Source organism: Pleurodeles waltl, chromosome 3_1 (assembly GCF_031143425.1).
Source record: "Pleurodeles waltl isolate 20211129_DDA chromosome 3_1, aPleWal1.hap1.20221129, whole genome shotgun sequence".
Lineage (NCBI taxonomy): Eukaryota > Metazoa > Chordata > Amphibia > Caudata > Salamandridae > Pleurodeles > Pleurodeles waltl.
In genome coordinates, this window is record NC_090440.1 from 14,081,049 (window position 1) to 14,103,608 (window position 22,560).

A 22,560-nucleotide genomic window follows, 5' to 3' on the forward strand; every position below is an offset into this window, starting at 1 on the left:
GTAGATTCGCATGTGCCCACCTGCCTCCCCGGGAGCCTGTAGCAGTTTGGAAGTTACCTTCAACTATTTATATATGTATCATCTCAACCTTAAATAGGTGCATACTTAGTCACTCCATTGCATGGGCACTATTACTACAATTCAACTCCTACCTCACCCTCTGCGGGGAAAAACAATCGAAGATGGAGTCGACGCCCATGCGCAATGGAGACAAAAGGAGGAGTCACTCGGTCCCGTGACTCGAAGGACTTCTTCGAAGAAAAACAACTTGTAACACTCCGGCCCAACACCAGATGGCGAGCTATTGCAAAACATGCGAATCTACTGCGACTGATGCCACGAACAGATGTACACTGGGTAAGTGACATTTTCATTCTGGTGGATACTCTAGCTACAGAGTCCTCACTGCCCTCCCGCTCCGTGAAGTGGCCTCTTCAACATCTAAAAAGAGCCCAAGTTGGAAATAAGTACACTGATGGTAACGATTTTTCACACTCTGTCTCTGAGCATGAAAATAAGTTAAATAAAAAGTTGGCGGGCAGGGGTATGGTTCTACCTAGTGGCCTACTGGAGCATTCCAGGAAAGTTTCTATCCTGGCTCCTGGGAAATATTCCAAGGTGAGGAATCTGCAAACTGGCCCTTCAGTGGTAAGTATGGCAGTGGCCCAGTCTCTGAATCTTGCCACTTTCCATTGGAACTGAGGAGTTCCCTCAAGGGATTGCCTTGACTAGCAGGTCTTACAGCTTGCATAAGTCATATGCCTTCTGTCCGTAAGTGTTCTTTTAGACATTTTGTGGCAGAATTCACATGTTTGACAGAGGGCAGCCACTCCACTTAGACCTTGTGTGTCCGAAGCTGTGTTCCCCCACTCCCCCGGTCTCCCCACCCTCCCAAAGTGAGCGACACTTCATGAATAGAGGTGGCATTTTGAGTGGCAAAATGTCTCGTCAGGGCAGAAAAAATGTTTTACTCTTGGTAGTCTCTAGAGGATGAGTGATCAAACCTAGTGTGTTTCCAGTATTCCATTCTTAAGTATTGAAAAAAAGCTCATTCTGCGTGTCAATTTGCCAGTATAAGGCACTGAGTAGTCCAGTCTCCAGGAGCCTTGGAAGGATAAGTACGTATTGTCCGCTATTAATGTTAGCCTGTCACACTACTCTTTTCCTCATTGTTCATGCATTTCAAAGCAAGGTTTTACATAGGTGCTGCAACGTAGCCTGAGGAAAAAGTTCATTCCTTATGCTTTTAATGCCTAGAATTTAAAAGAAACCTTGTTTCTATAGGTTTTTGGAAAGCGTTCAGCAACGTAGATTTCTCCAATCTTTCTGCTGGATAATGGGCAATTTATAAGCCAGTGTTGAAATGTTCCAGGACACAGTGGTGAATTGTAACATACAGGACTTGATGACGATACTAAAATGCAGTTGTTTCAGACTTGGCTCTGGCTGGCTGGAGTGTGCATAGCATGGTTCAGTCAGTGCTGGTGTTTGGCATAGGATGGGCGATAGCATGGTACATTTCCTAATTGGGCTGTATGGTCAGTCCTGAATGGTCACCTTTTCTATTCCCAGCACCTGGAAATCGAGAAGGAAGGTGTGCTCGGCTCCCTGGACCTGATCTTGAAGTGGTTCACCCTGCGGTTCTTCGACACCAACACCAGCGTCTTGATGAAAGTCCTGGAATACCTTAAACTGCTGTTTGCTGTGCTGAGCCAGGAGGAGTACCACCTTACGGAAAACGAGGCCTCGTCCTTCATTCCGTATCTTGTGCTTAAGGTAGGTGACTGTACAGACGTCATGCTTATAATGTGCTTTCCAGTGTCCTCATCCCCTAAACCCTCACGCTTGCAGCCTCATCCTGGGAAGCAAAGTTAGGGTTGATGAGATGAACCAGTGGAGGCTGTAAAGCCCTCTCACTCGCTTACTCAACCTGATTACGGCCCCTTCCACAGGGGTCAATAACTCAACCTTCCTGCGGGCTGAGGGTTATTTAAACAATCTTGGAGTCCTCCTTACCTTTCTTTTTAAAGAGTAACATGCATTTACTGAAATGTTTTAGATTTGTAATGTGATATAAATGAAAAGGTTGTTTTTTTTTCTTGGTAAATTGAGATTAAAATGGAAAAGCACTCAGGTGTGCAAAGGTGTCGGTAGGTGGTGACACTGCGTCGGTTCCATCAGGGCCTGGATGTGACGTTGAAATCACTACGTCTGCTCCATGTCAGCGTGCTGATGTTGGTTCCTTTTTTTCTGTGCCTTCTGACATGGATGCGGACAGTAGTTCTCTGCATCAAGTTTTCCAGTGTGCAAGCCTCATAGCCAGCTTCCTACACTGGGTTTGAGGGAGATGTGAACGGATGTAGGGTACCTCACACAGATAGTCCAGTCGACTCTTACTTGCTTACTCCCAAATGCTCTTTGTGGTAGTGTGAACGAGCAGTTTTACGCTGATCTGAGGGTACTGTTAAGCATTTGTTTTACAGTCAATAAATGAGACTTGAAGAAAGCTGAGACCAATTTAGAAAAATAACACTTTTATATTTAGACACAAATCTTCAAGATCAGATCAGCACTCTTCGAGTTAGCCATTTTTAAAGTTACAGTAAATAGAGCTGTCAGATTTTGAGGCATGAGCCTCAAATGTGGTAATGTTATCCTATGGGGAATGTGTACACTGCATAGGGTCCCTTGCAAACGGACTGTTCTTCTGGGTTTAAGGGACTTAGGGCCCAAGTACCTAGGAAGCGCCAACAGTTCGGGTTCACCTGCCCTGTCTGGGTGCAGAGGTGCTTCCGGCGGTGGTAGCCTAGAACGCTACACGTTTAGGTCAATGGGAAAAGCACCCGTAAGAAAGTAGATTAGTAGTAGATTTTTAGGGGGCACCTGTAAGATGCCCTGTGACTGCATGTCATAAATCCAGGACTGGCATCAGTATGGATTTATTAAGAAGAGCTGTTTGATACCAAACCCCATAGGTTTTAATGAAGTCTTTATGTAGGTGGATAACTCGTTTTGATCAGTGCCCATTTCATACCTCAAGGTGGCTTCTGTTCACCTGCAGTATCTAGTAATTGAACTAGGTGTCACAGGGGCAGATCTGCTCATGCAGATGTCCTCACATCAATTATAATGCACCCTGCTCTTGAGCTTGAAGGCCTGCTGTTTGGGTCAATCATAGATTTGTAAAGCTCGGCTGATCACCCACAGGGTCTCCAGGCGCTGTTTGTGGGCGTGCTGCTCAGTCGAAGAGCCAGGTCTTGAGGTCCTTCCTGAGCTGCGTCAGTGATGCGGTGACTTGAATATATTAATTAGATGCAGTGACTGGTGCATGGCACGCAGTGTGCCGTGTCATCTTTTCACTCCTGGCCTGCACCATGTCACGCAGCCTGCGATGGCAGACTGTGTACGTTTTTAAGGAGGGCTGTAGGAAGTTGGCTCTGTATGTGCTATTTCAAAGTAAGGAATAGCATGCACAGAGTCCAAGGGTTCCCCTTAGAGGTAAGATAGTGGCAAAAAGAGATAATACTAATGCTCTATTTTGTGGTAGTGTGGTCGAGCAGTAGGCTTATCAAAGGAGTAGTGTTAAGCATTTGTTGTACATACCCACAGGCAATAAATGAGAAAACACACACTCAGAGACAATTCCAGCCAATAGGTTTTTGTATAGAAAAATATATTTTCTTAGTTTATTTTAGGAACCGCAGGTTCAAATTCTACATGTACTATCTCATTTGAAAAGGTATTGCAGGTAAGTACTTTAGGAACTTTGAATAATTACAGTAGCATATATACTTTTCAAATAAAACCCAAATAGCTGTTTTAAAAGTGGACACAGTGCAATTTTCACAGTTCCTGGGGGGCGGTAAAGTATTGTTAGTTCTTGCAGGTAAGTAACCCACCTACAGGGTTCAGATTTGGGTCCAAGGTAGCCCACCTGTAAGGAAATGCCTCCTTGGCATGGTTGCCCCCTGACTTTTTGCCTTTGCTGATGCTATGTTTACAATTGAAAGTGTGCTGAGGCCTGCTAACCAGGCCCCAGCACCAGTGTTCTTTCCCTAACCTGTACTTTTGTATCCACAATTGGCAGACCCTGGCATCCAGATAAGTCCCTTGTAACTGGTACTTCTAGTACCAAGGGCCCTGATGCCAAGGAAGGTCTCTAAGGGCTGCAGCATGTCTTATGCCACCCTGGAGACCTCTCACTCAGCACAGACACACTGCTTGCCAGCTTGTGTGTGCTAGTGAGGACAAAACGAGTAAGTCGACATGGCACTCCCCTCAGGGTGCCATGCCAGCCTCTCACTGCCTATGCAGTATAGGTAAGACACCCCTCTAGCAGGCCTTACAGCCCTAAGGCAGGGTGCACTATACCATAGGTGAGGGTACCAGTGCAGGAGCATGGTACCCCTACAGTGTCTAAACAAAACCTTAGACATTGTAAGTACAGGGTAGCCATAAGAGTATATGGTCTGGGAGTCTGTCAAACACGAACTCCACAGCACCATAATGGCTACACTGAAAACTGGGAAGTTTGGTATCAAACTTCTCAGCACAATAAATGCACACTGATGCCAGTGTACATTTTATTGTAAAATACACCACAGAGGGCACCTTAGAGGTGCCCCCTGAAACGTAACCGACTATCTGTGTAGGCTGACTAGTTTTAGCAGCCTGCCACAAACCGAGACATGTTGCTGGCCCCATGGGGAGAGTGCCTTTGTCACTCTGAGGCCAGTAACAAAGCCTGCACTGGGTGGAGATGCTAACACCTCTCCCAGGCAGGAATTGTCACACCTGGCGGTGAGCCTCAAAGGCTCACCTCCTTTGTGCCAACCCAGCAGGACACTCCAGCTAGTGGAGTTGCCCGCCCCCTCCGGCCAGGCCCCACTTTTGGCGGCAAGGCCAGAGAAAATAATGAGAATAACAAGGAGGAGTCACTGGCCAGTCAGGACAGCCCCTAAGGTGTCCTGAGCTGAGGTGACTCTAACTTTTAGAAATCCTCCATCTTGCAGATGGAGGATTCCCCCAATAGGGTTAGGATTGTGACCCCCTCCCCTTGGGAGGAGGCACAAAGAGGGTGTACCCACCCTCAGGGCTAGTAGCCATTGGCTACTAACCCCCCAGACCTAAACACGCCCTTAAATTTAGTATTTAAGGGCTACCCTGAACCCTAGAAAATTAGATTCCTGCAACTACAAGAAGAAGGACTGCCCAGCTGAAAACCCCTGCAGCGGAAGACCAGAAGACGACAACTGCCTTGGCTCCAGAAACTCACCGGCCTGTCTCCTGCCTTCCAAAGATCCTGCTCCAGCGACGCCTTCCGAAGGGACCAGCGACCTCGACATCCTCTGAGGACTGCCCCTGCTTCGAAAAGACAAGAAACTCCCGAGGACAGCGGACCTGCTCCAAGAAAAGCTGCAACTTTGTTTCCAGCAGCTTTAAAGAACCCTGCAAGCTCCCCGCAAGAAGCGTGAGACTTGCAACACTGCACCCGGCGACCCCGACTCGGCTGGTGGCGATCCAACACCTCAGGAGGGACCCCAGGACTACTCTGATACTGTGAGTACCAAAACCTGTCCCCCCTGAGCCCCCACAGCGCCGCCTGCAGAGGGAATCCCGAGGCTTCCCCTGACCGCGACTCTTTGAACCTAAAGTCCCGACGCCTGGGAGAGACCCTGCACCCGCAGCCCCCAGGACCTGAAGGACCGGACTTTCACTGGAGAAGTGACCCCCAGGAGTCCCTCTCCCTTGCCCAAGTGGAGGTTTCCCCGAGGAATCCCCCCCTTGCCTGCCTGCAGCGCTGAAGAGATCCCGAGACCTCTCATAGACTAACATTGCGAACCCGACGCTTGTTTCTGCACTGCACCCGGCCGCCCCCGCGCTGCTGAGGGTGAAATTTCTGTGTGGGCTTGTGTCCCCCCCGGTGCCCTACAAAACCCCCCTGGTCTGCCCTCCGAAGACGCGGGTACTTACCTGCAAGCAGACCGGAACCGGGGCACCCCCTTCTCTCCATTCTAGCCTATGTGTTTTGGGCACCACTTTGAACTCTGCACCGGACCGGCCCTGAGCTGCTGGTGTGGTGACTTTGAGGTTGCTCTGAACCCCCAACGGTGGGCTACCTTGGACCAAGAACTGAACCCTGTAAGTGTCCTACTTACCTGGTAAAACTAACAAAAACTTATCTCCCCCAGGAACTGTGAAAATTGCACTAAGTGTCCACTTTTAAAACAGCTATTTGTCAATAACTTGAAAAGTATACATGCAATTTTGATGATTGGAAGTTCCTAAAGTACTTACCTGCAATACCTTTCGAATGAGATATTACATGTAGAATTTGAACCTGTGGTTCTTAAAATAAACTAAGAAAAGATATTTTTCTATATAAAAACCTATTGGCTGGATTTGTCTCTGAGTGTGTGTACCTCATTTATTGTCTATGTGTATGTACAACAAATGCTTAACACTACTCCTTGGATAAGCCTACTGCTCGACCACACTACCACAAAATAGAGCATTAGTATTATCTATTTTTACCACTATTTTACCTCTAAGTGGAACCCTTGGACTCTGTGCATGCTATTCCTTACTTTGAAATAGCACATACAGAGCCAACTTCCTACATTGGTGGATCAGCGGTGGGGTACAAGACTTTGCATTTGCTGGACTACTCAGCCAATACCTGATCACACGACAAATTCCAAAATTGTCATTAGAAATTGATTTTTGCAATTTGAAAAGTTTTCTAAATTCTTAAAAGACCTGCTAGGGCCTTGTGTTAGATCCTGTCTAGCATTTCTTTTAGAGTTTAAAAGTTTGTAAAAGTTTGAATTAGATTCTAGAACCAGTTGTAGATTCTTAAAAAGTATTCCAACTTTTAGAAGCAAAATGTCTAGCACAGATGTGACTGTGGTGGAACTCGACACCACACCTTACCTCCATCTTAAGATGAGGGAGCTAAGGTCACTCTGTAAAATAAAGAAAATAACAATGGGCCCCAAACCTACCAAAATACAGCTCCAGGAGCTTTTGGCAGAGTTTGAAAAGGCCAACCCCTCTGAGGGTGGCAACTCAGAGGAAGAGGATAGTGACTTGGAGGAAAATTCCCCCCTCCCAGTCCTATCTAGGGAGAACAGGGTCCCTCAAACCCTGACTCCAAAAATAATAGTCAGAGATGCTGGTTCCCTCACAGGAGAGACCAACACCTCTGAAATCACTGAGGATAACCCCAGTGAAGAGGACATCCGGTTAGCCAGGATGGCCAAAAGATTGGCTTTGGAAAGACAGATCCTAGCCATAGAGAGGGAAAGACAAGAGATGGGCCTAGGACCCATCAATGGTGGCAGCAACATAAATAGGGTCAGAGATTCTCCTGACATGTTGAAAATCCCTAAAGGGATTGTAACTAAATATGAAGATGGTGATGACATCACCAAATGGTTCACAGCTTTTGAGAGGGCTTGTGTAACCAGAAAAGTGAACAGATCTCACTGGGGTGCTCTCCTTTGGGAAATGTTCACAGGAAAGTGTAGGGATAGACTCCTCACACTCTCTGGACAAGATGCAGAATCTTATGACCTCATGAAGGGTACCCTGATTGAGGGCTTTGGATTCTCCACTGAGGAGTACAGGATTAGGTTCAGGGGGGCTCAAAAATCCTCGAGCCAGACCTGGGTTGACTTTGTTGACTACTCAGTGAAAACACTAGATGGTTGGATTCAAGGCAGTGGTGTAAGTAATTATGATGGGCTGTACAATTTATTTGTGAAAGAACACCTGTTAAGTAATTGTTTCAATGATAAACTGCATCAGCATCTGGTAGACCTAGGACCAATTTCTCCCCAAGAATTGGGAAAGAAGGCGGACCATTGGGTCAAGACAAGGGTGTCCAAGACTTCAACAGGGGGTGACCAAAAGAAAGGGGTCACAAAGACTCCCCAGGGGAAGGGTGATGAGACAACCAAAACTAAAAATAGTAAAGAGTCTTCGACAGGCCCCCAAAAACCTGCACAGGAGGGTGGGCCCAGAGCCTCTTCACAAAACAATGGGTACAAGGGTAAAAACTTTGATCCCAAAAAGGCCTGGTGTCATAGCTGTAAACAGCATGGACACCAAACTGGAGACAAGGCCTGTCCCAAGAAAGGTTCCACTCCAAACTCCCATCCAGGTAACACTGGTATGGCTAGTCTCCAAGTGGGATCAACAGTGTGCCCAGAGCAAATCAGGGTCCACACTGAAGCTACTCTAGTTTCTGAGGGTGGGGTGGATTTAGCCACACTAGCTGTCTGGCCGCCTAACATGCAAAAATACAGACAGCAACTCTTAATTAATGGGACTAGAATAGAGGGCCTGAGGGATACAGGTGCCAGTGTCACCATGGTGACAGAGAAACTGGTTTCCCCTGGCCAATACCTGACTGGAAAAACTTACACAGTCACCAACGCTGACAATCAGAGAAAAGTACATCCCATGGCAATGGTTACTTTAGAATGGGGAGGGGTCAATGGCCTGAAACAGGTGGTGGTCTCCTCAAATATCCCAGTGGACTGTCTGCTTGGAAATGACCTGGAGTCCTCAGCATGGGCTGAGGTAGAACTAAAAACCCATGCAGCAATGCTGGGTATCCCTGAACTGGTGTGTGTGAAAACAAGAGCACAATGCAAGGCACAGGGTGAAAAAGTAGAGCTGGAGTCTGGAAAAATGGCCCAGCCTACCAAGAGAACAGGAAAGTCAGTTGGGAAACCAACTGCAACACAGCAAAAGAAAGGGAACCTCTCTTCTCAGGAAGAAGTCCTGCCCTCTGAGGGAACTGAGCCTTTGGAGCTTGAACCTTACCAGGTTGAGCTCTTAGGCCCAGGGGGACCCTCCAGGGAGGAGCTGTGTAAGGGACAAGAAACCTGTCCCTCTCTTGAAGGCCTTAGGCAGCAAGCTGCTGAAGAGTCCAAAGGCAAGAAAAATGGAACGCATAGGGTCTATTGGGAAGATGGACTCCTGTACACTGAGGCCAGAGACCCCAAACCTGGTGCCACTAGGAGAGTGGTAGTGCCTCAGCCGTTCAGGAAGTTCATCCTAACATTGGCCCATGACATTCCCCTTGCTGGACATTTGGGACAAACCAAGACGTGGGAGAGGTTAGTCAACCACTTCTACTGGCCCAATATGTCCAACGTGGTTAAGGAGTTTTGCCTCTCCTGCCCCACCTGTCAAGCCAGTGGTAAGACAGGTGGGCATCCAAAGGCCCCCCTCATTCCACTTCCAGTGGTGGGGGTTCCCTTTGAAAGAGTGGGTGTGGACATAGTTGGTCCACTGGAACCTCCCACAGCCTCAGGAAATATGTATATCCTGGTAGTAGTGGATCATGCTACCAGGTATCCTGAAGCTATTCCCCTTAGGTCGACTACTGCCCCTGCAGTAGCCAAGGCCCTCATTGGTATCTTTACCAGAGTGGGTTTCCCTAAGGAGGTGGTGTCTGACAGAGGTACCAACTTCATGTCAGCATACCTAAAGCACATGTGGAATGAGTGTGGAGTGACTTATAAATTAACTACACCATACCATCCACAAACTAATGGCTTGGTTGAGAGATTCAACAAGACATTAAAAGGCATGATCATGGGGCTCCCAGAAAAGCTCAAAAGGAGATGGGATGTCCTCTTGCCATGTCTGCTTTTCGCTTACAGAGAGGTGCCACAGAAGGGAGTAGGATTCTCACCCTTTGAACTTCTGTTTGGTCATCCTGTAAGGGGACCACTTGCCCTTGTTAAAGAAGGCTGGGAGAGACCTCTCCATGAGCCCAAACAGGACATAGTGGACTATGTACTTGGCCTTCGCTCTAGAATGGCAGAGTACATGGAAAAGGCAACCAAAAACCTTGAGGCCAGCCAACAGCTCCAGAAGTTTTGGTATGACCAAAAGGCTGCACTGGTTGAGTTCCAACCAGGGCAGAAAGTCTGGGTTCTGGAGCCTGTGGCTCCCAGGGCACTCCAGGACAAATGGAGTGGCCCTTACCCAGTACTAGAGAGGAAGAGTCAGGTCACCTACTTGGTGGACCTGGGCACAAGCAGGAGCCCCAAGAGGGTGATCCATGTAAACCGCCTTAAGCTCTTCCACGACAGGGCTGATGTCAATCTGTTGATGGTAACAGATGAGGATCAGGAGGCAGAGAGTGAACCTCTCCCTGATCTTCTGTCATCAGACCCAAAAGATGGTACAGTAGATGGAGTGATCTACTCAGACACCCTCTCTGGCCAACAGCAAGCTGATTGTAGGAGAGTCCTACAACAGTTTCCTGAACTCTTCTCCTTAACCCCTGGTCAGACACACCTGTGTACCCATGATGTGGACACAGGAGACAGCATGCCTGTCAAGAACAAAATCTTTAGACAGTCTGACCATGTTAAGGAAAGCATCAAGGTGGAAGTCCACAAGATGCTGGAATTGGGAGTCATTGAGCGCTCTGACAGCCCCTGGGCTAGCCCAGTGGTCTTAGTCCCCAAACCTCACACCAAAGATGGAAAGAAAGAGATGAGGTTTTGTGTGGACTACAGAGGGCTCAATTCTGTCACCAAGACAGATGCCCATCCAATTCCAAGAGCTGATGAGCTCATTGATAAATTAGGTGCTGCCAAATTTCTAAGTACCTTTGACTTGACAGCAGGGTACTGGCAAATAAAAATGGCACCTGGAGCAAAAGAAAAGACAGCATTCTCCACACCTGATGGGCATTATCAGTTTACTGTTATGCCCTTTGGTTTAAAGAATGCCCCTGCCACCTTCCAAAGGTTGGTGAATCAAGTCCTTGCTGGCTTGGAGTCCTTTAGCACAGCTTATCTTGATGATATTGCTGTCTTTAGCTCCACCTGGCAGGATCACCTGGTCCACCTGAGGAAGGTTTTGAAGGCTCTGCAATCTGCAGGCCTCTCTATCAAGGCATCCAAATGCCAGATAGGGCAGGGAACTGTGGTTTACTTGGGACACCTTGTAGGTGGAGGCCAAGTTCAGCCACTCCAACCCAAGATCCAGACTATTCTGGACTGGGTAGCTCCAAAAACCCAGACTCAAGTCAGGGCATTCCTTGGCTTGACTGGGTATTACAGGAGGTTTGTGAAGGGATATGGATCCATTGTGACAGCCCTCACTGAACTCACCTCCAAGAAAATGCCCAAGAAAGTAAACTGGACTGTGGACTGCCAACAGGCCTTTGACACCCTGAAACAGGCAATGTGCTCAGCACCAGTTCTCAAAGCTCCAGATTATTCTAAGCAGTTCATTGTGCAGACTGATGCCTCTGAACATGGGATAGGGGCAGTTTTGTCCCAAACAAATGATGATGGCCTTGACCAGCCTGTTGCTTTCATTAGCAGGAGGTTACTCCCCAGGGAGCAGCGTTGGAGTGCCATTGAGAGGGAGGCCTTTGCTGTGGTTTGGTCCCTGAAGAAGCTGAGACCATACCTCTTTGGGACTCACTTCCTAGTTCAAACTGACCACAGACCTCTCAAATGGCTGATGCAAATGAAAGGTGAAAATCCTAAACTGTTGAGGTGGTCCATCTCCCTACAGGGAATGGACTTTATAGTGGAACACAGACCTGGGACTGCCCATGCCAATGCAGATGGCCTTTCCAGGTTCTTCCACTTAGAAAATGAAGACTCTCTTGGGAAAGGTTAGTCTCATCCTCTTTCGTTTGGGGGGGGGTTGTGTAAGGAAATGCCTCCTTGGCATGGTTGCCCCCTGACTTTTTGCCTTTGCTGATGCTATGTTTACAATTGAAAGTGTGCTGAGGCCTGCTAACCAGGCCCCAGCACCAGTGTTCTTTCCCTAACCTGTACTTTTGTATCCACAATTGGCAGACCCTGGCATCCAGATAAGTCCCTTGTAACTGGTACTTCTAGTACCAAGGGCCCTGATGCCAAGGAAGGTCTCTAAGGGCTGCAGCATGTCTTATGCCACCCTGGAGACCTCTCACTCAGCACAGACACACTGCTTGCCAGCTTGTGTGTGCTAGTGAGGACAAAACGAGTAAGTCGACATGGCACTCCCCTCAGGGTGCCATGCCAGCCTCTCACTGCCTATGCAGTATAGGTAAGACACCCCTCTAGCAGGCCTTACAGCCCTAAGGCAGGGTGCACTATACCATAGGTGAGGGTACCAGTGCAGGAGCATGGTACCCCTACAGTGTCTAAACAAAACCTTAGACATTGTAAGTACAGGGTAGCCATAAGAGTATATGGTCTGGGAGTCTGTCAAACACGAACTCCACAGCACCATAATGGCTACACTGAAAACTGGGAAGTTTGGTATCAAACTTCTCAGCACAATAAATGCACACTGATGCCAGTGTACATTTTATTGTAAAATACACCACAGAGGGCACCTTAGAGGTGCCCCCTGAAACGTAACCGACTATCTGTGTAGGCTGACTAGTTTTAGCAGCCTGCCACAAACCGAGACATGTTGCTGGCCCCATGGGGAGAGTGCCTTTGTCACTCTGAGGCCAGTAACAAAGCCTGCACTGGGTGGAGATGCTAACACCTCTCCCAGGCAGGAATTGTCACACCTGGCGGTGAGCCTCAAAGGCTCACCTCCTTTGTGCCAACCCAGCAGGACACTCCAGCTAGTGGAGTTGCCCGCCCCCTCCGGCCAGGCCCCACTTTTGGCGGCAAGGCCAGAGAAAATAATGAGAATAACAAGGAGGAGTCACTGGCCAGTCAGGACAGCCCCTAAGGTGTCCTGAGCTGAGGTGACTCTAACTTTTAGAAATCCTCCATCTTGCAGATGGAGGATTCCCCCAATAGGGTTAGGATTGTGACCCCCTCCCCTTGGGAGGAGGCACAAAGAGGGTGTACCCACCCTCAGGGCTAGTAGCCATTGGCTACTAACCCCCCAGACCTAAACACGCCCTTAAATTTAGTATTTAAGGGCTACCCTGAACCCTAGAAAATTAGATTCCTGCAACTACAAGAAGAAGGACTGCCCAGCTGAAAACCCCTGCAGCGGAAGACCAGAAGACGACAACTGCCTTGGCTCCAGAAACTCACCGGCCTGTCTCCTGCCTTCCAAAGATCCTGCTCCAGCGACGCCTTCCGAAGGGACCAGCGACCTCGACATCCTCTGAGGACTGCCCCTGCTTCGAAAAGACAAGAAACTCCCGAGGACAGCGGACCTGCTCCAAGAAAAGCTGCAACTTTGTTTCCAGCAGCTTTAAAGAACCCTGCAAGCTCCTACACGGGTACTTACCTGCAAGCAGACCGGAACCGGGGCACCCCCCTTCTCTCCATTATAGCCTATGCGTTTTGGGCACCACTTTGAACTCTGCACCTGGCCGGCCCTGAGCTGCTGGTGTGGTAACTTTGGGGTTGCTCTGAACCCCCAACGGTGGTGTAGGAAGTTGGCTCTGTATGTGCTATTTCAAAGTAAGGAATAGCATGCACAGAGTCCAAGGGTTCCCCTTAGAGGTAAAATAGTGGTAAAAATAGATAATACTAATGCTCTATTTTGTGGTAGTGTGGTCGAGCAGTAGGCTTATCCAAGGAGTAGTGTTAAGCATTTGTTGTACATACACATAGACAATAAATGAGGTACACACACTCAGAGACAAATCCAGCCAATAGGTTTTTATATAGAAAAATATCTTTTCTTAGTTTATTTTAAGAACCACAGGTTCAAATTCTACATGTAATATCTCATTCGAAAGGTATTGCAGGTAAGTACTTTAGGAACTTCCAATCATCAAAATTGCATGTATACTTTTCAAGTTATTGACAAATAGCTGTTTTAAAAGTGGACACTTAGTGCAATTTTCACAGTTCCTGGGGGAGATAAGTTTTTGTTAGTTTTACCAGGTAAGTAGGACACTTACAGGGTTCAGTTCTTGGTCCAAGGTAGCCCACCGTTGGGGGTTCAGAGCAACCTCAAAGTCACCACACCAGCAGCTCAGGGCCGGTCCGGTGCAGAGTTCAAAGTGGTGCCCAAAACACATAGGCTAGAATGGAGAGAAGGGGGTGCCCCGGTTCCGGTCTGCTTGCAGGTAAGTACCCGCGTCTTCGGAGGGCAGACCAGGGGGGTTTTGTAGGGCACCGGGGGGGACACAAGCCCACACAGAAATTTCACCCTCAGCAGCGCGGGGGCGGCCGGGTGCAGTGCAGAAACAAGCGTCGGGTTCGCAATGTTAGTCTATGAGAGGTCTCGGGATCTCTTCAGCGCTGCAGGCAGGCAAGGGGGGGATTCCTCGGGGAAACCTCCACTTGGGCAAGGGAGAGGGACTCCTGGGGGTCACTTCTCCAGTGAAAGTCCGGTCCTTCAGGTCCTGGGGGCTGCGGGTGCAGGGTCTCTCCCAGGCGTCGGGACTTTAGGTTCAAAGAGTCGCGGTCAGGGGAAGCCTCGGGATTCCCTCTGCAGGCGGCGCTGTGGGGGCTCAGGGGGGACAGGTTTTGGTACTCACAGTATCAGAGTAGTCCTGGGGTCCCTCCTGAGGTGTTGGATCGCCACCAGCCGAGTCGGGGTCGCCGGGTGCAGTGTTGCAAGTCTCACGCTTCTTGCGGGGAGCTTGCAGGGTTCTTTAAAGCTGCTGGAAACAAAGTTGCAGCTTTTCTTGGAGCAGGTCCGCTGTCCTCGGGAGTTTCTTGTCTTTTCGAAGCAGGGGCAGTCCTCAGAGGATGTCGAGGTCGCTGGTCCCTTTGGAAGGCGTCGCTGGAGCAGGATCTTTGGAAGGCAGGAGACAGGCCGGTGAGTTTCTGGAGCCAAGGCAGTTGTCGTCTTCTGGTCTTCCGCTGCAGGGGTTTTCAGCTGGGCAGTCCTTCTTCTTGTAGTTGCAGGAATCTAATTTTCTAGGGTTCAGGGTAGCCCTTAAATACTAAATTTAAGGGCGTGTTTAGGTCTGGGGGGTTAGTAGCCAATGGCTACTAGCCCTGAGGGTGGGTACACCCTCTTTGTGCCTCCTCCCAAGGGGAGGGGGTCACAATCCTAACCCTATTGGGGGAATCCTCCATCTGCAAGATGGAGGATTTCTAAAAGTTAGTCACCTCAGCTCAGGACACCTTAGGGGCTGTCCTGACTGGCCAGTGACTCCTCCTTGTTTTTCTCATTATTTTCTCCGGCCTTGCCGCCAAAAGTGGGGCCTGGCCGGAGGGGGCGGGCAACTCCACTAGCTGGAGTGTCCTGCTGGGTTGGCACAAAGGAGGTGAGCCTTTGAGGCTCACCGCCAGGTGTGACAATTCCTGCCTGGGGGAGGTGTAAGCATCTCCACCCAGTGCAGGCTTTGTTACTGGCCTCAGAGTGACAAAGGCACTCTCCCCATGGGGCCAGCAACATGTCTCGGTTTGTGGCAGGCTGCTAAAACTAGTCAGCCTACACAGATAGTCGGTTAAGTTTCAGGGGGCACCTCTAAGGTGCCCTCTGTGGTGTATTTTACAATAAAATGTACACTGGCATCAGTGTGCATTTATTGTGCTGAGAAGTTTGATACCAAACTTCCCAGTTTTCAGTGTAGCCATTATGGTGCTGTGGAGTTCGTGTTTGACAGACTCCCAGACCATATACTCTTATGGCTACCCTGCACTTACAATGTCTAAGGTTTTGTTTAGACACTGTAGGGGTACCATGCTTATGCACTGGTACCCTCACCTATGGTATAGTGCACCCTGCCTTAGGGCTGTAAGGCCTGCTAGAGGGGTGTCTTACCTATACTGCATAGGCAGTGAGAGGCTGGCATGGCACCCTGAGGGGAGTGCCATGTCGACTTACTCGTTTTGTCCTCACTAGCACACACAAGCTGGCAAGCAGTGTGTCTGTGCTGAGTGAGAGGTCTCCAGGGTGGCATAAGACATGCTGCAGCCCTTAGAGACCTTCCTTGGCATCAGGGCCCTTGGTACTAGAAGTACCAGTTACAAGGGACTTACCTGGATGCCAGGGTCTGTCAATTGTGGATACAAAAGTACAGGTTAGGGAAAGAACACTGGTGCTGGGGCCTGGTTAGCAGGCCTCAGCACACTTTCAATTGTAAACATAGCATCAGCAAAGGCAAAAAGTCAGGGGGCAACCATGCCAAGGAGGCATTTCCTTACACAACCCCCCCCCCCAAACGAAAGAGGATGAGACTAACCTTTCCCAAGAGAGTCTTCATTTTCTAAGTGGGAGAACCTGGAAAGGCCATCTGCATTGGCATGGGCAGTCCCAGGTCTGTGTTCCACTATAAAGTCCATTCCCTGTAGGGAGATGGACCACCTCAACAGTTTAGGATTTTCACCTTTCATTTGCATCAGCCATTTGAGAGGTCTGTGGTCAGTTTGAACTAGGAAGTGAGTCCCAAAGAGGTATGGTCTCAGCTTCTTCAGGGACCAAACCACAGCAAAGGCCTCCCTCTCAATGGCACTCCAACGCTGCTCCCTGGGGAGTAACCTCCTGCTAATGAAAGCAACAGGCTGGTCAAGGCCATCATCATTTGTTTGGGACAAAACTGCCCCTATCCCATGTTCAGAGGCATCAGTCTGCACAATGAACTGCTTAGAATAATCTGGAGCTTTTAGAACTGGTGCTGAGCACATTGCCTGTTTCAGGGTGTCAAAGGCCTGTTGGCATTCCACAGTCCAGTTTACTTTCTTGGGCATTTTCTTGGAGGTGAGTTCAGTGAGGGCTGTCACAATGGATCCATATCCCTTCACAAACCTCCTGTAATACCCAGTCAAGCCAAGGAATGCCCTGACTTGAGTCTGGGTTTTTGGAGCTACCCAGTCCAGAATAGTCTGGATCTTGGGTTGGAGTGGCTGAACTTGGCCTCCACCTACAAGGTGTCCCAAGTAAACCACAGTTCCCTGCCCTATCTGGCATTTGGATGCTTTGATAGAGAGGCCTGCAGATTGCAGAGCCTTCAAAACCTTCCTCAGGTGGACCAGGTGATCCTGCCAGGTGGAGCTAAAGACAGCAATATCATCAAGATAAGCTGTGCTGAAGGACTCCAAGCCAGCAAGGACTTGATTCACCAACCTTTGGAAGGTGGCAGGGGCATTCTTTAAACCAAAGGGCATAACAGTAAACTGATAATGCCCATCAGGTGTGGAGAATGCTGTTTTCTCTTTTGCTCCAGGTGCCATTTTTATTTGCCAGTACCCTGCTGTCAAGTCAAAGGTACTTAAGAATTTGGCAGCACCTAATTTATCTATGAGCTCATCAGCTCTTGGAATTGGATGAGCATCTGTCTTGGTGACAGAATTGAGCCCTCTGTAGTCCACACAAAACCTCATCTCTTTCTTTCCATCTTTGGTGTGAGGTTTGGGGACTAAGACCACTGGGCTAGCCCAGGGGCTGTCAGAGCGCTCAATTACTCCCAATTCCAGCATCTTGTGGACTTCCACCTTGATGCTTTCCTTAACATGGTCAGATTGTCTAAAGATTTTGTTCTTGACAGGCATGCTGTCTCCTGTGTCCACATCATGGGTACACAGGTGTGTCTGACCAGGGGTTAAGGAGAAGAGTTCAGGAAACTGTTGTAGGACTCTCCTACAATCAGCTTGCTGTTGGCCAGAGAGGGTGTCTGAGTAGATCACTCCATCTACTGTACCATCTTTTGGGTCTGATGACAGAAGATCAGGGAGAGGTTCACTCTCTGCCTCCTGATCCTCATCTGTTACCATCAACAGATTGACATCAGCCCTGTCGTGGAAGAGCTTAAGGCGGTTTACATGGATCACCCTCTTGGGGCTCCTGCTTGTGCCCAGGTCCACCAAGTAGGTGACCTGACTCTTCCTCTCTAGTACTGGGTAAGGGCCACTCCATTTGTCCTGGAGTGCCCTGGGAGCCACAGGCTCCAGGACCCAGACTTTCTGCCCTGGTTGGAACTCAACCAGTGCAGCCTTTTGGTCATACCAAAACTTCTGGAGTTGTTGGCTAGCCTCAAGGTTTTTGGTTGCCTTTTCCATGTACTCTGCCATTCTAGAGCGAAGGCCAAGTACATAGTCCACTATGTCGTGCTTAGGCTCATGGAGAGGTCTCTCCCAGCCTTCTTTAACAAGAGCAAGTGGTCCTCTTACAGGATGACCAAACAGAAGTTCAAAGGGGGAGAATCCTACTCCCTTCTGTGGCACCTCTCTGTAAGCGAAAAGCAGACATGGTAAGAGGACATCCCATCTCCTTTTGAGTTTTTCTGGGAGCCCCATGATCATGCCTTTTAATGTCTTGTTGAATCTCTCAACCAAGCCATTAGTTTGTGGATGGTATGGTGTAGTGAATTTATAAGTCACTCCACACTCATTCCACATGTGCTTTAGGTATGCTGACATGAAGTTGGTACCTCTGTCAGACACCACCTCCTTAGGGAAACCCACTCTGGTAAAGATACCAATGAGGGCCTTGGCTACTGCAGGGGCAGTAGTCGACCTAAGGGGAATAGCTTCAGGATACCTGGTAGCATGATCCACTACTACCAGGATATACATATTTCCTGAGGCTGTGGGAGGTTCTAGTGGACCAACTATGTCCACACCCACTCTTTCAAAGGGAACCCCCACCACTGGAAGTGGAATGAGGGGGGCCTTTGGATGCCCACCTGTCTTACCACTGGCTTGACAGGTGGGGCAGGAGAGGAAAAACTCCTTAACCATATTGGACATAGTGGGCCAGTAGAAGTGGTTGACTAACCTCTCCCACGTCTTGGTTTGTCCCAAATGTCCAGCAAGGGGAATGTCATGGGCCAATGTTAGGATGAACTTCCTGAACAGCTGAGGCACTACCACTCTCCTAGTGGCACCAGGTTTGGGGTCTCTGGCCTCAGTGTACAGGAGTCCATCTTCCCAATAGACCCTATGTGTTCCATTTTTCTTGCCTTTGGACTCTTCAGCAGCTTGCTGCCTAAGGCCTTCAAGAGAGGGACAGGTTTCTTGTCCCTTACACAGCTCCTCCCTTGAGGGTCCCCCTGGGCCTAAGAGCTCAACCTGGTAAGGTTCAAGCTCCAAAGGCTCAGTTCCCTCAGAGGGCAGAACTTCTTCCTGAGAAGAGAGGTTCCCTTTCTTTTGCTGTGTTGCAGTTGGTTTCCCAACTGACTTTCCTGTTCCCTTGGTAGGCTGGGCCATTCTTCCAGACTCCAGCTCTACTTGTTCACCCTGTGCCTTGCATTGTGCTCTTGTTTTCACACACACCAGTTCAGGGATACCCAGCATTGCTGCATGGGTTTTTAGTTCTACCTCAGCCCATGCTGAGGACTCCAGGTCATTTCCAAGCAGACAGTCCACTGGGATATTTGAGGAGACCACCACCTGTTTCAGGCCATTGACCCCTCCCCATTCTAAAGTAACCATTGCCATGGGATGTACTTTTATCTGATTGTCAGCGTTGGTGACTGTGTAAGTTTTTCCAGTCAGGTATTGGCCAGGGGAAACCAGTTTCTCTGTCACCATGGTGACACTGGCACCTGTATCCCTCAGGCCCTCTATTCTAGTCCCATTAATTAAGAGTTGCTGTCTGTATTTTTGCATGTTAGGCGGCCAGACAGCTAGTGTGGCTAAATCCACCCCACCCTCAGAAACTAGAGTAGCTTCAGTGTGGACCCTGATTTGCTCTGGGCACACTGTTGATCCCACTTGGAGACTAGCCATACCAGTGTTACCTGGATGGGAGTTTGGAGTGGAACCTTTCTTGGGACAGGCCTTGTCTCCAGTTTGGTGTCCATGCTGTTTACAGCTATGACACCAGGCCTTTTTGGGATCAAAGTTTTTACCCTTGTACCCATTGTTTTGTGAAGAGGCTCTGGGCCCACCCTCCTGTGCAGGTTTTTGGGGGCCTGTAGAAGACTCTTTACTATTTTTAGTTTTGGTTGTCTCATCACCCTTCCCCTGGGGAGTCTTTGTGACCCCTTTCTTTTGGTCACCCCCTGTTGAAGTCTTGGACACCCTTGTCTTGACCCAATGGTCCGCCTTCTTTCCCAATTCTTGGGGAGAAATTGGTCCTAGGTCTACCAGATGCTGATGCAGTTTATCATTGAAACAATTACTTAACAGGTGTTCTTTCACAAATAAATTGTACAGCCCATCATAATTACTTACACCACTGCCTTGAATCCAACCATCTAGTGTTTTCACTGAGTAGTCAACAAAGTCAACCCAGGTCTGGCTCGAGGATTTTTTGAGCCCCCCTGAACCTAATCCTGTACTCCTCAGTGGAGAATCCAAAGCCCTCAATCAGGGTACCCTTCATGAGGTCATAAGATTCTGCATCTTTTCCAGAGAGTGTGAGGAGTCTATCCCTACACTTTCCAGTGAACATTTCCCAAAGGAGAGCACCCCAGTGAGATCTGTTCACTTTTCTGGTTACACAAGCCCTCTCAAAAGCTGTGAACCACTTGGTGATGTCATCACCATCTTCAAATTTTGTCACAATCCCTTTGGGGATTTTTAACATGTCAGGAGAATCTCTGACCCTATTTATATTGCTGCCACCATTGATGGGTCCTAGGCCCATCTCTTGTCTTTCCCTTTCTATGGCTAGGAGCTGTCTCTCTAAAGCCAATCTTTTGGCCATCCTGGCTAACAGGAGGTCATCTTCACTGAGAGCATCCTCAGTGATTTCAGAAATGTGGGACCCTCCTGTGAGGGACTCACTATTTCTGACTAACACAGTTGGAGACAGGACTTGAGGGGTCCTGTTCTCCCTATTTAGGACTGGAGGAGGGACATTGGCCTCCAAGTCACTAATTTCTTCCTCTGTGAGGTCATCATCAGAGGGGTTGGCTTTTTCAAACTCTGCCAACAGCTCCTGGAGCTGAATTTTGGTAGGTCTGGAGCCAATGGTTATTTTTTTGATATTACAGAGAGACCTTAGCTCCCTCATCTTAAGATGGAGGTAAGGTGTGGTGTCGAGTTCCACCACCTGCATCTCTGTATCAGACATTATTCTGCTAAGAGTTGGGATACTTTTTTAAGAATCTAAAACTGTTTCTAGAATCTAATTCAAACTTTTAACAAACTTTTAAACTCTAAAAAGACAATGCTAAACAGGGACTTAACACACAAGGCCCTAGCAGGACTTTTAAGAATTTAGAAAACTTTCAAATTGCAAAAATGAATTTCTAATGACAATTTTGGAATTTGTCGTGTGATCAGGTATTGGCTGAGTAGTCCAGCAAATGCAAAGTCTTGTACCCCACCGCTGATCCACCAATGTAGGAAGTTGGCTCTGTATGTGCTATTTCAAAGTAAGGAATAGCATGCACAGAGTCCAAGGGTTCCCCTTAGAGGTAAGATAGTGGCAAAAAGAGATAATACTAATGCTCTATTTTGTGGTAGTGTGGTCGAGCAGTAGGCTTATCCAAGGAGTAGTGTTAAGCATTTGTTGTACATACACAGACAATAAATGAGGTACACACACTCGGAGACAAATCCAGCTAATAGGTTTTTGTATAGAAAAATATCTTTTCTTAGTTTATTTTAAGAACCACAGGTTCAAATTCTACATGTAATATCTCATTTGAAAGGTATTGCAGGTAAGTACTTTAGGAACTTCAAATCATCAAAATTGCATGTATACTTCAAGTTATTCACAAATAGCTGTTTTAAAAGTGGACACTTAGTGCAATTTTCACAGTTCCTAGGGGAGGTAAGTATTTGTTAGGTTAACCAGGTAAGTAAGACACTTACAGGGCTTAGTTCTTGGTCCAAGGTAGCCCACCGTTGGGGGTTCAGAGCAACCCCAAAGTCACCACACCAGCAGCTCAGGACCGGTCAGGTGCAGAGTTCAAAGTGGTGCCCAAAACACATAGGCTAGAATGGAGAGAAGGGGGTGCCCCGGTTCCGGTCTGCTTGCAGGTAAGTACCCGCGTCTTCGGAGGGCAGACCAGGGGGGTTTTGTAGGGCACCGGGGGGGGACAAGTCCACACAGAAATTTCACCCTCAGCAGCGCGGGGGCGGCCGGGTGCAGTGTAGGAACAGGCGTCGGGTTCGTAATGTTAGTCTGAGAGATCTCGGGATCTCTTCAGCGCTGCAGGCAGGCAAGGGGGGGATTCCTCGGGGAAACCTCCACTTGGGTAAGGGAGAGGGACTCCTGGGGGTCACTTCTCCAGTGAAAGTCCGGTCCTTCAGGTCCTGGGGGCTGCGGGTGCAGGGTCTCTCCCAGGCGTCGGGACTTTAGGTTCAAAGAGTCGCGGTCAGGGGAAGCCTCGGGATTCCCTCTGCAGGCGGCGCTGTGGGGGCTCAGGGGGGACAGGTTTTGGTACTCACAGTATCAGAGTAGTCCTGGGGTCCCTCCTGAGGGGTTGGATCGCCACCAGCCGAGTCGGGGTCGCCGGGTGCAGTGTTGCAAGTCTCACGCTTCTTGCGGGGAGCTTGCAGGGTTCTTTAAAGCTGCTGGAAACAAAGTTGCAGCTTTTCTTGGAGCAGGTCCGCTGTCCTCGGGAGTTTCTTGTCTTTTCGAAGCAGGGGCAGTCCTCAGAGGATGTCGAGGTCGCTGGTCCCTTTGGAAGGCGTCGCTGGAGCAGGATCTTTGGAAGGCAGGAGACAGGCCGGTGAGTTTCTGGAGCCAAGGCAGTTGTCGTCTTCTGGTCTTCCGCTGCAGGGGTTTTCAGCTGGGCAGTCCTTCTTCTTG

At 48.8% G+C, this 22,560-nt stretch overlaps 1 protein-coding gene across 6 annotated transcripts in view; it reads left to right on the forward strand.

The window, feature by feature from the left end:
* CKAP5 (cytoskeleton associated protein 5) overlaps positions 1 to 22,560 on the forward strand; it is a 627,586-nt gene that overhangs the window by 393,113 nt on the left and 211,913 nt on the right. For all 6 annotated transcript variants that reach the window (XM_069221686.1, XM_069221689.1, XM_069221691.1 and 3 more), the window contains one exon: positions 1,573 to 1,776. In XM_069221686.1, the coding sequence (XP_069077787.1) occupies positions 1,573 to 1,776 (204 nt within the window). The remainder of the gene's footprint in view (positions 1 to 1,572; positions 1,777 to 22,560) is intronic.